The 13,255-nt window shown below is 43.3% G+C and overlaps 1 protein-coding gene across 2 annotated transcripts in view; it reads right to left on the bottom strand.

The window, feature by feature from the left end:
* Positions 1 to 13,255, bottom strand: part of LOC311240986 (uncharacterized protein) — an 89,047-nt gene that overhangs the window by 15,492 nt on the left and 60,300 nt on the right. Inside the window, exons 18-19 of one of the 2 annotated variants that reach the window (XM_084329626.1) lie at positions 3,490 to 6,573; positions 1,778 to 1,834 (exon numbers count right to left, since the gene is read on the bottom strand). In XM_084329626.1, coding sequence (XP_084185752.1) covers positions 1,822 to 1,834; positions 3,490 to 6,573 — 3,097 coding nt within the window. In that variant the 3' untranslated portion in view covers positions 1,778 to 1,821. The remainder of the gene's footprint in view (positions 1 to 1,777; positions 1,835 to 3,489; positions 6,574 to 13,255) is intronic. The other variant, XM_084329625.1, reaches the window with a different exon arrangement.

Raw genomic sequence — 13,255 nt, 5'->3', positions numbered from 1 at the left:
TAACCTAAAGTTAATTGTTCACCAACAATGTACAGACACCAACAAACACAGAACCCCACCGTTCATTGTAAACAATGATGCATGTAATTATATTAACGTTACTGTGTGTTGTTGTAGCTATGTTAATATAATAGGATAACCACCGGTTAATTCGCGATCTTTTATTGGTTTGTCATGACAAACCAATTACATAATCCAACATATGTGTAAAGAAACAACATATTCCAGTTAACGGTATATATATTTTTAATGATTAGTTACGGCGAAATGAATACTTCCATTTGTATAAACTCGAGGATAGTATTCCTCCGTGCGGCAATAGTAGGGCTAACGCGATTGGGCGCCGAGAGGCCAATCAGGGCGCGCAAACCGAACGCGGAAGGACAACTGCCTTGGGTAAAGAATTCACGCGTCCAGGAATACAGGAGGCTGCAGAGCAGGGTTTCAGTTAGAAAATATTGGTGAAATGGGAGAAATTCCGGTCAGAGTTTATCGGTCAAATGGGAGAAATTCCGGTCAGAGTTTATTGAGCTTAAAAACAATTGATAGGCAGGCTATATAAAGAATGACGTCCTCAAGGCATGTAGATTTATAATATTTTAACTTAAAACTAAGCTACTTTTGCGTATACAGTCATTATATTCCAAATAAAATAAGTCCAGAGACTCCGTGCTGCTGCTGACTTTAAATCAAATAGGTGTCTGTGGGCAGTCGGCCCGACATTAATAAACAGCAGTGTGTTATAATCAAATTTTTATGAGCTAACGAATTCCGTTATATTGGACATTTGTATTAATTATATCAAGCGAATAACCGAGAAATTTGGCAGAGACGGCAACATTATCGTGAAATATAAACGTTGCGTGATGACTATTATATCTCCGCCTCCCAGTCCCAATGAAGAACATACCAGTAGTATGCAACTGCAGAGCCGCAGAGCCAGCGGCGCTATCATCCCGGTCTGGGGACCGCTCAGCAGCGTCACCCACCCAACAGCTGAATTGCCAATGGCTGAATTGGAGTATTGCACTGTGCGAGCACAACTGTCAGCTCTGCGGCTCTGCAGTTGCATGCTTCTCGCAAATCTAGCTCCCGCTGCCTAACCCAAATGAATCTCGACATCGCTTCACCAATAGTCGTTATCTACTACACACATATCATAATAGAACACACATCGTTGTCATTATTAGACCTGCTTGGTGAAGCAACAATGAAACAAATGTAACTATTTTAATACAATTCAAATTGTGCTTAGAGGGAATTATTTTCACCGGACATTATGACCGGAGAGATTAAATATGTCGGACTTCAACAGATTTTGCGGGTCAAAAACCGGTAATTACCGGACAACGGAAACCCTGCTGCAGACACAATAAGGGGAGCACCACTCAAAAGTCAATTTTGTTTGGTTTGGTAAATAAATATTGCGCTATGAACAGTCTATCAGTGTACTGTATGTGTGTAGGGGCAGGTACAATACGAGTTTTTCTTCCTCAGTTAGTTTACTATTTACAATTTCTTTTAGAGAGTAGTTTCATTTGCACTAATATTTGTGTACCGTCTTAGACCAGAGGAATAACATGTATGAATTCTGAAATTAGGCGTAGTTCCTTGTTTGTAACATATCTGTGTAATTTGGATTCATAAAACACACACAACCTTACCTTCACCCAGTTCAGCATGGCAGCCACACACACACACACACACACACACACACACACACGCGCGCCTCCATTCACCTGTAGAGAAACAAACAAACAAGCACATACAAACCTACCTTGTCTGCTGTGCTGTCCCTGACTGTCTCTGGACTTATTTCTGTCACTCTGTCTGTCTATACTTCAGATGTTTTTTTATATACACACAGAGGGAGAGAGAGAGAGAGAGAGAGAGAGAGAGAGAGAGAGAGAGAGAGAGAGAGAACACAATGTGTAAAACGTCTGCATATTATCCAAGTTATCTCTATATGGATGCCCCTAACTTGTTACTCATAAACTGAATCAGTAAGTTAGTCCCCTATCCCACAAACAAACAACGAGGGACAGAGCAGATACACGTTAAAAAGCACTCAAAATCAGTTCATTATTTTCCTCACGACAACTTTCTTTTTAGATTATTTTCGCGCCCCTTCGTTCATCACGTCAGACAAACTTAGATCTCTTCTTAAGATTACAATGTATTTACACATTTTCGTCTGACAAAACACTGGCTATATATGCTAGCAACATAACCAAACTATCCGACTTTATCTTGGGGCGAGTGGGAGTTAATGGTTAGCGATTAAGATGCTACTTTTACTTGGAAAACATCGTCGCCCAGAACACATTCTAACAATTATAACTTCGTACTGGTACAAACGTTCATATCTAATAGTCTTTAGATGACTAAATATAGATGAATACTCATGAAATTTGATATATACTCTAAAATAAGTATGATTTCATATCACCTACCTTTCGACGTCAAAATCTGGTTGGGGCTGCGAGTAAAGATCCAGAATGCCACGCAAAATGGGGCGTGACCGAATTTGGTTTTGGGCGTTCCCAGACAAAGAGAGTGACCGAGATTGGTTTACGTTCCGTTAACTATGGACAATCATGCGATTAATCACATTAAATATTTGTATCGATTAACAGCCTTAATACATACATACCAATTATTCGCCTGTTATTTTCTCCATCCATCTATCATCCATAGCAACACTATATTATCACAGACATCCTGTTGGGGGATCCCCTTTGAACTGCCCATCTGAGGCGTCTCTCCTCCATGCCGCCTGTGGTGCCTTTTTTCCTATTGCTAGGTTTTCGTTCCTCATCTTCATTGGAGAAAGTCTGAGGTGTCGCATATATGGATTTTATGGTGTTTTTTGTTCTGGATCTATTGTGATGTTTCTTCCTGACTTGTACAGCCCATGGGGGCAATTCCATGTGATCTCGGGCTATACAAATACATTTGATTTAATTATGTATCTTGGCTTTGCCAACTACAGTGGGTGTATTTCACTAGCATGCTAGTGGCTAACTAGATGGCTCAATCATATGTTTCTAGTCCTGATAATAACAGTATAAGTTATAAGTTTAAGACCGACAAGAAAAGTATAGTAAGACAACTCTGTAATATAGCATTTATTTTCAGATATTAATATTTTCAGATGGGCCATTAAGTTAGCAATCAGTTAACAGTAGCTAATTGTTATTAGCCAAGTGTCTAGGTCTAGTACAATCACAATCAGAGGGACAAGGACTGTAGTACGTGGATCAAAACCGCCTGTGGGAATGCATCATGATTTCATTCCATCCCGGGTCTGATACTACGTCATTTTAACCCGAGTTAGCAGCAGTGTGAAGAGGGTATAGCAGGGACAATGCAGAAAGATTCATTCTAATACCTTGTGGAAATTAACGTGAATGAAAGTTCATTGATAAACTATGCATAAGCCAAGTGTGATATGAAGCTAGTGTAGTATCCAGCCTGTGTTATACTGACCTGGTGTAGTCCACTATGTTAGTGGATCCGTCAGGGACCAGGACTCTGTGGCGGTTCTTGGTCCTGCTCCTCTCTGCTCTGGCCCTCATCACCTCCTCTTCTTGTCCTCCTCCACTCGCCTTCCTCCTCTTCTCTCCCTCCACCTCCTTCCTTCTTCGCTTGGATAATTCCATCTCTTCTCCACTGGGCCTCCTCCTCTTCTCTCCTTCCTCCTCTTCTCTGGTTTGTCTCTTTTGGTCTGCCATCTCTACTCTGTTTTCTTTCCTTCTCTTCTCTCCTTCCTCCTCTTCTCTGGTTTGTTTCTTTTGGTCTGCCATCTCTACTCCTCTGTTTTCTTTCCTTCTCTTCTCTCCTTCCTCCTCTTCTCTGGTTTGTCTCTTTTGGTCTGCCATCTCTACTCCTCTGTTTTCTTTCCTTCTCTTCTCTCCTTCCTCCTCTTCTCTAGTTTGTCTCTTTTGGTCTGCCATCTCTACTCCTCTGTTTTCTTTCTTTCTATTCTCTCCTTCCTCCTCTTCTCTAGTTTGTCTATTTTGGTCTGTCATCTCTACTCCTCTGTTTTCTTTCTTTCTCTTCTCTCCTTCCTCCTCTTCTCTAGTTTGTCTCTTTTGGTCTGCCATCTCTACTCTGTTTTCTCTCCTTCTCTTCTCTCCTTCCTCCTCTTCTCTAGTTTGTCTATTTTGGTCTGCCATCTCTACACCTCCGTTTTCTTTCCTTCTCTTCTCTCCTTCCTCCTCTTCTCTGGTTTGTCTCTTTTGGTCTGCCATCTCTACTCTGTTTTCTTTCCTTCTCTTCTCTCCTTCCTCTTCTCTGGTTTGTCTCTTTTGGTCTGCCATCTCTACTCCTCTGTTTTCTTTCTTTCTCTTCTCTCCTTCCTCTTCTCTGGTTCGTATATTTTGGTCTGCCATCTCTACTCCTCTGTTTTCTTTCCTTCTCCCCCCTCCTTCCCCCTCCTCCTCTCTGGTTTTCCTTACAGAGTGAGCCATGTCGTCTCTACTAATCTTCCTCTTCCCTCCCTCCACCTCCTTTCTTCTTTGCTTGGAAAATTCCATATCCTCTCCTCTACTCTCTTTCCTTCTCTTTTCTACTCCTTCCTCCTCTTCTACTCTGGATGGTCTCATTGGGTCTGCCATCTCTGGTCTTCTTTCCCTTCTCTCTCCAGCCTCCTCTCCTCGGCTGCCCATCCTCCTGTTCTCCCTCATCTCCTGCTCTCCTTTACTGGTCCTGCTCTTCTTTTTACCCTCCTCTACTTTTATATTGTTCATATTCTCTCCATCTTGCTCTCCTCCAAAGGCACTACTGCTCCACAAATCAAAGCTCTCCTCTTCATCTTCCTCTTTCTCCTCTCTGACTCGATCTCCTACTGCTACACTCGCTCTTCCTTTTGAATCCTTGTGTCCGCCATATTCCTCCTCCTCTCCACTGGCTCTCCCCAGCTTTTCTCCACCCTCCCCCTCTTCTGCTTTGGTTGTTTCTTCCAGCGGTACCTCCTGTTCTCTTGCTTCCCTCTTATTTCCATCAAACTCTCGTCCTCCGATCTTCTCCTTTGCCTCCTCTCTTTCACAAGTCTTTGTGTTCTCCTCCTCTCCCTCCATCCTCCTCGACTCTCCCACCGACTCCCATGTATTGGTTTTCTCCTCCTCCTCTTTCCTACTCCCACCCAGGTTGATGTTGATACTTATCTTTCGGGGAGTTTTCATGGTCAGCCCTCCCTCCCAGACCGCTTTTGCCGCCAGGGGCCAGGAGCTGCCTCTCGCCCTCTTCTCCTCCTGTGGCTCCGCCCTCTTCTCCTCCTGTGGCTCCGCCCTCTTCTCCTCCTGTGGCTCCTCTTTGCAGAGGGGTTTCTGGGATTCGCTTTTGGCTTCCTCGCTCTCCGCGTGTTCCATTTTCAAGGACTTGTTATGGTGAGTCTGGTCAGTGTGCCTCCTTTCTTTCTCTCTTTTTCCCCTCTCCTCCTCTTTCCTCCTCCTCTTCCTCTCGTGCCTCGAGTCAGGGGATTTGCTGAGACCAGAGGAGGGTCTGTGGCCTCTGCCTTCCCTGGAGCCTGCATGTCTTCTTCTGTCCCTTCGTCCCTCTTCTCTGTAATCTCTTTCCCTGTTTCCTTCCTTGTCCCACTCTTTATCCCAAGGCCCATTCCGTTCAAGGAGGGGCTGGACTGGTGGGTCTAAGGCATCGCTGTCCATTGGCTCATCACGTACTGGGGTGCTGTATTCATGAACGTCTGGACCAATGGCGTTGCTTCTCTCCCCCTTATGGGTGTTACCCGATGAGTCCAAGGCATTGGGAGAAGATGACTCCTCTACGCCTCCTGCTCCCTCTCCCCTCTGCTTCTCTTTCCTATTCCCCTTATCCTGCCTGTGTCTCTGGGAACTGAGGTCAGAGGTTGTTCTGGATGTCTTGGTAACAGTCAGAGAGTCTCTTGTGGTGACTGGCTGCTTGTGATCTGTACTACTTCCTGGTAACCATGGCTCCTTACTGGCTCGCCGGGGCCTGTGGTAATCCTCGGCACACCTCTGCTGATAGGTTATTGACCGGTGCCTCTCCTTAGGGGGCGGGGAAGGACTGTGATTGGTGGTTCGTCTGGAAGGGGGCTGGTAGCGGGAGTAGGTGGGGGCTTTGTCTCTCTGAGGAGGGGGAAGGGTGGGGATGAGTGGAGGGATACGCTGGACATTGGCTGCGTAACTGCCCACGTACTTCTCGTACCACTCTTTGTATTCACTCTCCCACTGTTTGTAGCGTTCGCCTTCCTGCGCCCCCGCCCCGGTTTGATGCCCACCCTGAGCGTGCGGGTAGCCGGCCATCGGCCCTTTCACTTCCACATTCTCCCGGTAACGGTGTCTCCGTTCTCCACCGTGCGGCTCGCAGTGACTCCCGGGCGCCGGTCTCTTCCCAGTAGGTGGTTGTTGGCGGTTGTTGTTGTTGTTGTTCCGGTGATGAGTGGGCGATCTGGACCTGGAGCAGTAACCTCCACGGTAAGATGAGGAGGACGATGGGGGGGAACGTGACCGTCTGTAACCATAGTAACGGGAATAGGGGGGCCGGGTCGGGGGCCGTCTGTGGCGGGGGTACGGGGAGTAGGACCTAGACCTAAACAAAATTAAAATAGGACTTTTTTTAAAACCCAATCCAGAATCTATTTGTCCATCAATTTTAGATATACATAGAGATTCTTAAAGCAATTACATTCAAATGTAGGAGGTTACAGGTTATATTATACACATTTCCCTGGTATATTTAATACCTTGTGAAGCCTTGGAATGTCTCATATTACTTTAACCCCTTAAGCCCGACAGTCCCGGTACAGGGCCAAGATTCTTATCACGCCATAAATCGATCAATACAATTCTTTTTCAAATTTAGCCAAGAGTAAAGACGCTAACCGTGTCAAAACAGCAGTCAAAGTGTATATTTTCAGCACTACGTTTGTTTACCAATGATTTTAAGTGTTATTAGTGAAATATGAGTTTATAGAAATCTCAGCGCATTCAGTCGGAAACTGGCGCATATTGACCCAAGGGAATGGCGCAGCCAAAAGTGAGTGTAGTCTTTTGAAAGAAGAGACCCAGGGCTTTTGATGAGCTTTCGAATTTAGAAAACTACACTATCCAGCTCACGCCAGCCCCTGTCAAACTTGGAGCAGTCTGACGTGAAATAATTTTTCATTGTTATTTTTCATGATTGTGTCTCACATAACAAACCTGAACGTTATTTCCATAAAATATTTTCTTTACCCTTCTGTGAACGTCTAGAAAAAAACGCGGCTCAATCAGATGAAAAATGGCGGATCATTTTGCATTAAAATAAAGTTACTGTACTTACAGTAGATTTCATTCATGGTTTTTGCTGCCCTGTCAGGGGTGCCTGGTGGTACTAAATCCAGATTGAACTCTGCCATTGGAAAAAGGAGATTTGGCCCGATCCATAGATGTGTGACTTGGCCATAATAAGTTCATTTATAGGCCTGATATTCTATATTCATATTTCATGTGTCCGGATGGCAAAATTCAGTACTGTATCTACAAAACCCCTGTAAATCATCTGCCGTTTATTCATTTCATTCGATTTTTTGTACACTTGATAGAAGGTGCTGAATGTTAGCATGGTGTTATTCACCATCAAAGATGAATTTTTCTCTTTTTCTTTTTTATATTCTCCTTTGGCTCATTACAATTGACTCAAGCCTAGTAACAGACACAATGGGCCTCATTCACCAATACTCTTATTATTTTTCTTATATATTTTTTCTTAACCGTCTGTTAAGAGAAAAAATAAGAAAAGCCGCCACATTCATCAACCCGTTCTTAACGTCCAAATCTGTTCTTACCCAGGTCTGTTGAATGATGAATCCCACTCATTCTTAAACTCAAATGTGCGTTCTCACTCAATTCATTTGCATACACACACGCCCCGCATGCTCCTTATAAGGCGAATGAGGCGTGTGCAAAACCGCAGAGTTTCGGCATCTGATCCATTAAACAGGAAGGGATTTGTGACCGATCTCAAAAAGAGATTAGATTCAAATGTATTGTTATTGTACAGCACAAGTACAATACACCATCCAACCAGAGTGGATAAATAAATGCTCCATGAATAAATTCATATAAATAAACGGCTCAGCGCACGACGAGCGCACACACGTACTGTAAAATGCTTTGCTGGAACGATTCATTTCTCCATCACTGCAAATCCACCCCTCAATTAATATCGCCGCGGGGGGGCATAATCCCACGGGACAATGCATTGGGAACTTGGGTCCCACGACGAGATCTATATTGATATTGAATATTATTGCGCGGGCGGTTAGGTGGTGCAGTGGGAAAGGCGCTCACCACCAATGCAGGAGACGTTGGGTTCGAGCCCAGCTCTCCACATTGCTATCAGCTTGGCTGGTCGTTCATACCAATACATTTGGCAGTATTAGGGGGTGGGAAGCTGATGGGTGGGGATCGGACGTTGTGGACAGCGACTCCTACAGGTCGGTTGGTGCGCCTGCACAGTAGAATCAGGAAGCGACAGGGGCGGCGTGCCCTCCAAACGCAGACCCCCGACGCTGAAAGATCACGCTGTGCAGGTGAAAAGATGCGACGGCTTCTACCTCGAGTACCGGAGGGGACACGTGCAATGTATGGCTTCGTCCACATTACAGCCGGCTTGTGGGAGGCATGGCCTAACAGCGTTCGAGACAGGGGAGGGTAGAATTGGACGATACGAAATTGGGATGGGAGAAAAATAGAAAATGGAAGAAAAAGTAGATAAAAAAAATATATATATTATTGCGCGGATCGGAATATGGGCGTGTGAGCTCGTGCAAAATCAGCACAATTTTCCCACGTTGCGGCCCAACCTTTTCCCAGACCTTTTCACTGATGGAAGTGCATTGAGAAGTCGAGATCTACCACCGGGAGAAATCTTGCGTCGATCCGTGCAGGGGCGCGCGTGCGGGAGCTTGCGCAAAATCACCCACATTTTTCCACGTCTTGCGTCATGGAACTTTGCTCTCGTCTCAGTGATGCACATCGGCAAGACTCACTCAGAGTTGCAGTGTCAGGTTACACACTAGATTACAATACACTGAAACGGTTAAGCAACCACTCATCTGGCTCTGAAAATAGATCTAGATGATCTCTAAATATGCATTCTATGTGTACGGCCAGAGCATCTAACTGTTCTAACAGCAATATATAATCCATTTCAGAAGCAGAATAATTCTGACACTGGGAATACATTCCCTGAGGTCCATAGATGTCCCTAGATACCAAGTAGATGTTAATGAACCTTGTAGAAGGGGAGCAATCTTTTTTATTTAAATCCATTTATCTAGGTATGTGTTTTTAGGCAAATCTTCTGAAAATATGGCTACAACATAACGTGCACCGAGACGTATACATCCCAACGTGCCCGTGTCGGAACGCACGAAAGTCTTTGCCAAAAAGGTATGCAGTCCTCAAGTTCAAGTAAAAAAATTGCCACTTTTCTGCCCGCCTGTTAACACTTTGGGTGCCAGCTATTAGCCGCAGCCGTCTGTAGCGAGGCCACCACTAGATAGATAGGGAACGGTCACCTTGTTTGTAGAGCTATAACTATATTCTATATTATAGCTATGGATACAATACTATGGCCCATTTGACATAGAGTATCTATCGTTCAATATCGTTAGCCTCATAGCATAATTGCCTAAGTCATTTTTCAAGACTTTCGGAAAAGAAGAAAAAACTCATTTTCACACAAGTCACACGAGTGAGTTAGGCAGAAAGAAATGTTTAAAATAACAAGGTTCTGATTGGCTGAGGACACAGCCACTAAGCCAGGGTGGTGCAGCAGTGTGAGGAGTAGAGTTAGGCAGAAATATCAATTTGGTCAAAAAATTTGTTAGGCAATTATGCTATGAGGCTAACGATATGTGAAAAATAATTATGCAAATGGGCCTTGTAGAAGTGGAGCAATATTCCATCTCGTCTGATCAAATGTCCCCGAAAGAGCTAATCAAATCAACCCATCCTGCACTAGAATACAGTACAGTATAGTACAACCACCATGCCATCTCTCAAAACATACTGGTAATCATAACCAGCCAATGGCATGGTAAAAACTATACACAATCAATGCGCACACCTGCTATTAACCTCAAGGCCATCAAGATCAAACCTCAAGGCCATCAAGATCAAACCAAAGCAGATCCCTTCTCAAGAAGCCCAACAAATAAAATTAGCCCTCCTAAATGTCAGATCGCTGAATAACAAAACATTTTTAGTAAATGATCTGATTAAAGAAAATAACTTAGACTGCATCTGCTTAGTGGAGACATGGCTCAATAATGACACAGCTACATCAATAATGATAGAGGCATGCCCACCAGACTATAGTTTTCATCAAATACAGAGAAAAAACAGAGGAGGAGGAGGTGTTGCTGTAATTTTCTCCTCAAAGCTCTTGTTTAGAATCATAGAACTAGGTGAGTTCATGTCGATGGAGTACCTTGCCATTGAACTTAAAACAGAATCAACCATTATTGTCACAATATATCGCCCACCTAGACACTCACCAATATTTATACAGGAATTCTCTGAACTGATTTCATTATGTGTTACCGGATACGATAAGGTGATCCTAAATGGAGACCTGAACATCCACTTTAATAAGAAAACAGACTCCCGAACCATAGAACTCAGAAATCTGCTGGATAGCTTTGATCTAACACAGCATATAACAAATGCAACTCACAGGCTTGGAAATGCACTAGACCTAGTTATAACAACAACTGGGCTAAGCATAAAACATTTCTCAATAACTGAATTACCTCTCTCCGACCATCACTGTATATTCTTTGATACACAAATAACTCCTTTCTAAAACAAAAAAATAAATCAGTTCAAAAAAGGCTCCTAAATGACAAGGCTGAATCAAAGTTCATTAATCTTATCAGACTACATGAACCACATAATCATGACAGCTCTTTAAATAAAATGGTAGAAAATCTCAATGATGCACCGTCATCTGTATTAAACTCTGTCGCCCCACTAAAAACTAAAAAGAAGAAAACCAGAGCCTTGCCCTGGTTGAACTATAATGCGGTCAACAAAGAAAAAAGGAAATGCCGTGCGGCAGAGCGAAAATGGAGAAAAACAAAAACCACCATCTACTGTGATATATACAAAGATGCTTTAACTGCCTACAACAAAACCATCCGCTTAGCAAGGAAAGACTACTTCTCTAAAATCATTACAGAAAACGCTGGAAACTCTAGAATCCTTTTTTCCACTATTAATCTACTACTAAACACTGCCCCTACACCTCCTCAGTCATCAACGGTTAAGTGTGAAGAACTTGCACTATTCTTTAATAACAAAATAACCTTGATCAGGGCCAGCATTACTCATGATGGAAATAAAATTGATTTACAGCAAACCGTGCAATGTAACCATGAGAAGATTCACATCCATCACATTAGACGTACTCTCCAAAACTGTCTCAGAATGCAACTCATCCACCTCAGACATCGACCCTATACAAACAGCCTTCTTCAAACGGGTATTTAATAGTATCTCAAGCCCTGTGCTAGATATCATAAACACCTCCCTTAGAACCGGTACTTTCCCAGATGCCTTTAAAACAGCAGTTGTAGCGGCTAGGTGGTGTAGTGGGCAAGGCACTCGCCACCAGTGTGGAGACGCTAGGAAAACTGAAGGGTGGGGATCGAACGTTGTGAACAAGCGACTCCTACAAGTCGGTTGGTGCGCCTGCGCAGTAGAATCAGGAAGTGTCGGGGGCAGCGTGAGCCTCCCACGCGTTACTCCTCGACACTGAGAGATCGAGCTGCGCAGGTGAAAAGATGCGACTGCTGTTACCTCAAGTACCGGAGGGGACTTGTGCTATGTATGACTTAGTCCACATTGCAGCCGGCTTGTGGGAGGCAAGAAACAGCGTTCGTGACAGGGGAGGGTTGAATTGGATGATACGAAATTGGGATGGGAGAAAATATAGAAAAATGGGAGAAAAAGTGGATCAAAAAAAAAAAAAACAGCAGTTGTAAAGCCACTACAAAAAAAACTAACTTGGATAGTAATGTAATGGCAAATTATCATCCAATATCAAACCTACCATTCATTAGTAAAGTACTCGAAAAGATATTTTCAGTTCAAATTAATTCCTTTCTTGAAGAAAACAACATCTTAGAAGAATTTCAATCGGGATTCAGAAAATACCATAGCACTGAAACTGCCCTCACCAAAATAATCAGTGACCCCAGGCTAAACTCTGACGAGAGTAAGATCTCCATCCTTATCCTGTTAGATCTCAGTGCAGCATTTGATACAATTGATCACGATATTCTAATTGATAGTCTTGAAAACCTTGTCGGTTTCTCAGACCATGTACTAAGCTGGTTTAAAACATACATCAGAGGGAGGAAATTCTATGTTAAACTAGGAGACCACATGTCTGAGATATATATGACAACTATGGAGTTGCACAAGGGAGTTGCTTAGGTCCTTTACTCTTCTCCCTTTACATGTTACCGCTGGGTGATATCATCAGAGAACATAATGTAGGTTTCCATAGCTATGCGGATGATACACAATTGTACATATCTGCTGAACCAAATGATACAGCGATTAACTCCATTACAGACTGCTTACTGGCAATAAATAAATGGATGAGTAAGAACTTCCTGAAACTAAACGAGAACATAACTGAAATTCTAATTATCGGCCCCAAAACTAAAAAAGAAACGTTAATAAAGAACCTGGGAGGACTAACCCCTTGGATCAAATCTGAGGTCACTAGTCTTGGGGTTATCATAGATTCAGAACTGAACTTCAATTCTCATATTAACAAAGTGACAAAAACATCGTTCTTCCATCTCAGAAATATAGCAAAAGTACGACCATTTATTAATCAAAACGATGCTGAGAAGCTAATTCATGCATTCATCTAGCCGGTTAGACTACTGTAATGCACTTTTCACAGGTCTCCCTAAGAAAACTACAGGGAGGCTTCAGCTTATCCAAAACTCTGCAGCCCGACTGCTAACTAGAACCAAAAGGAGAGAGCACATTAGCCCAGTCTTATCTGCTTTACACTGGCTTCCTGTAACATTTAGAATTTACTTTAAGGTCCTTCTCCTTACATAGAAAGCTCTAAATGGACAGGGACCTAGCTACATCACCAACACTAATAAATTACAGGCCAGCAAGAACACTGCGATCATCAACTGCTGGACTACTAGAGGCTCCCAGAAACAGTCAAAAAAGGATCGGTAATGCAGCCTTTA

This window comes from Notolepis coatsorum, assembly GCF_963971535.1.
Source record: "Notolepis coatsorum genome assembly, chromosome: 14".
Lineage (NCBI taxonomy): Eukaryota > Metazoa > Chordata > Actinopteri > Aulopiformes > Paralepididae > Notolepis > Notolepis coatsorum.
The sequence above is the reverse complement of the archived record's forward strand: the minus strand, read 5'-3'. Positions and strand labels throughout refer to the sequence as shown.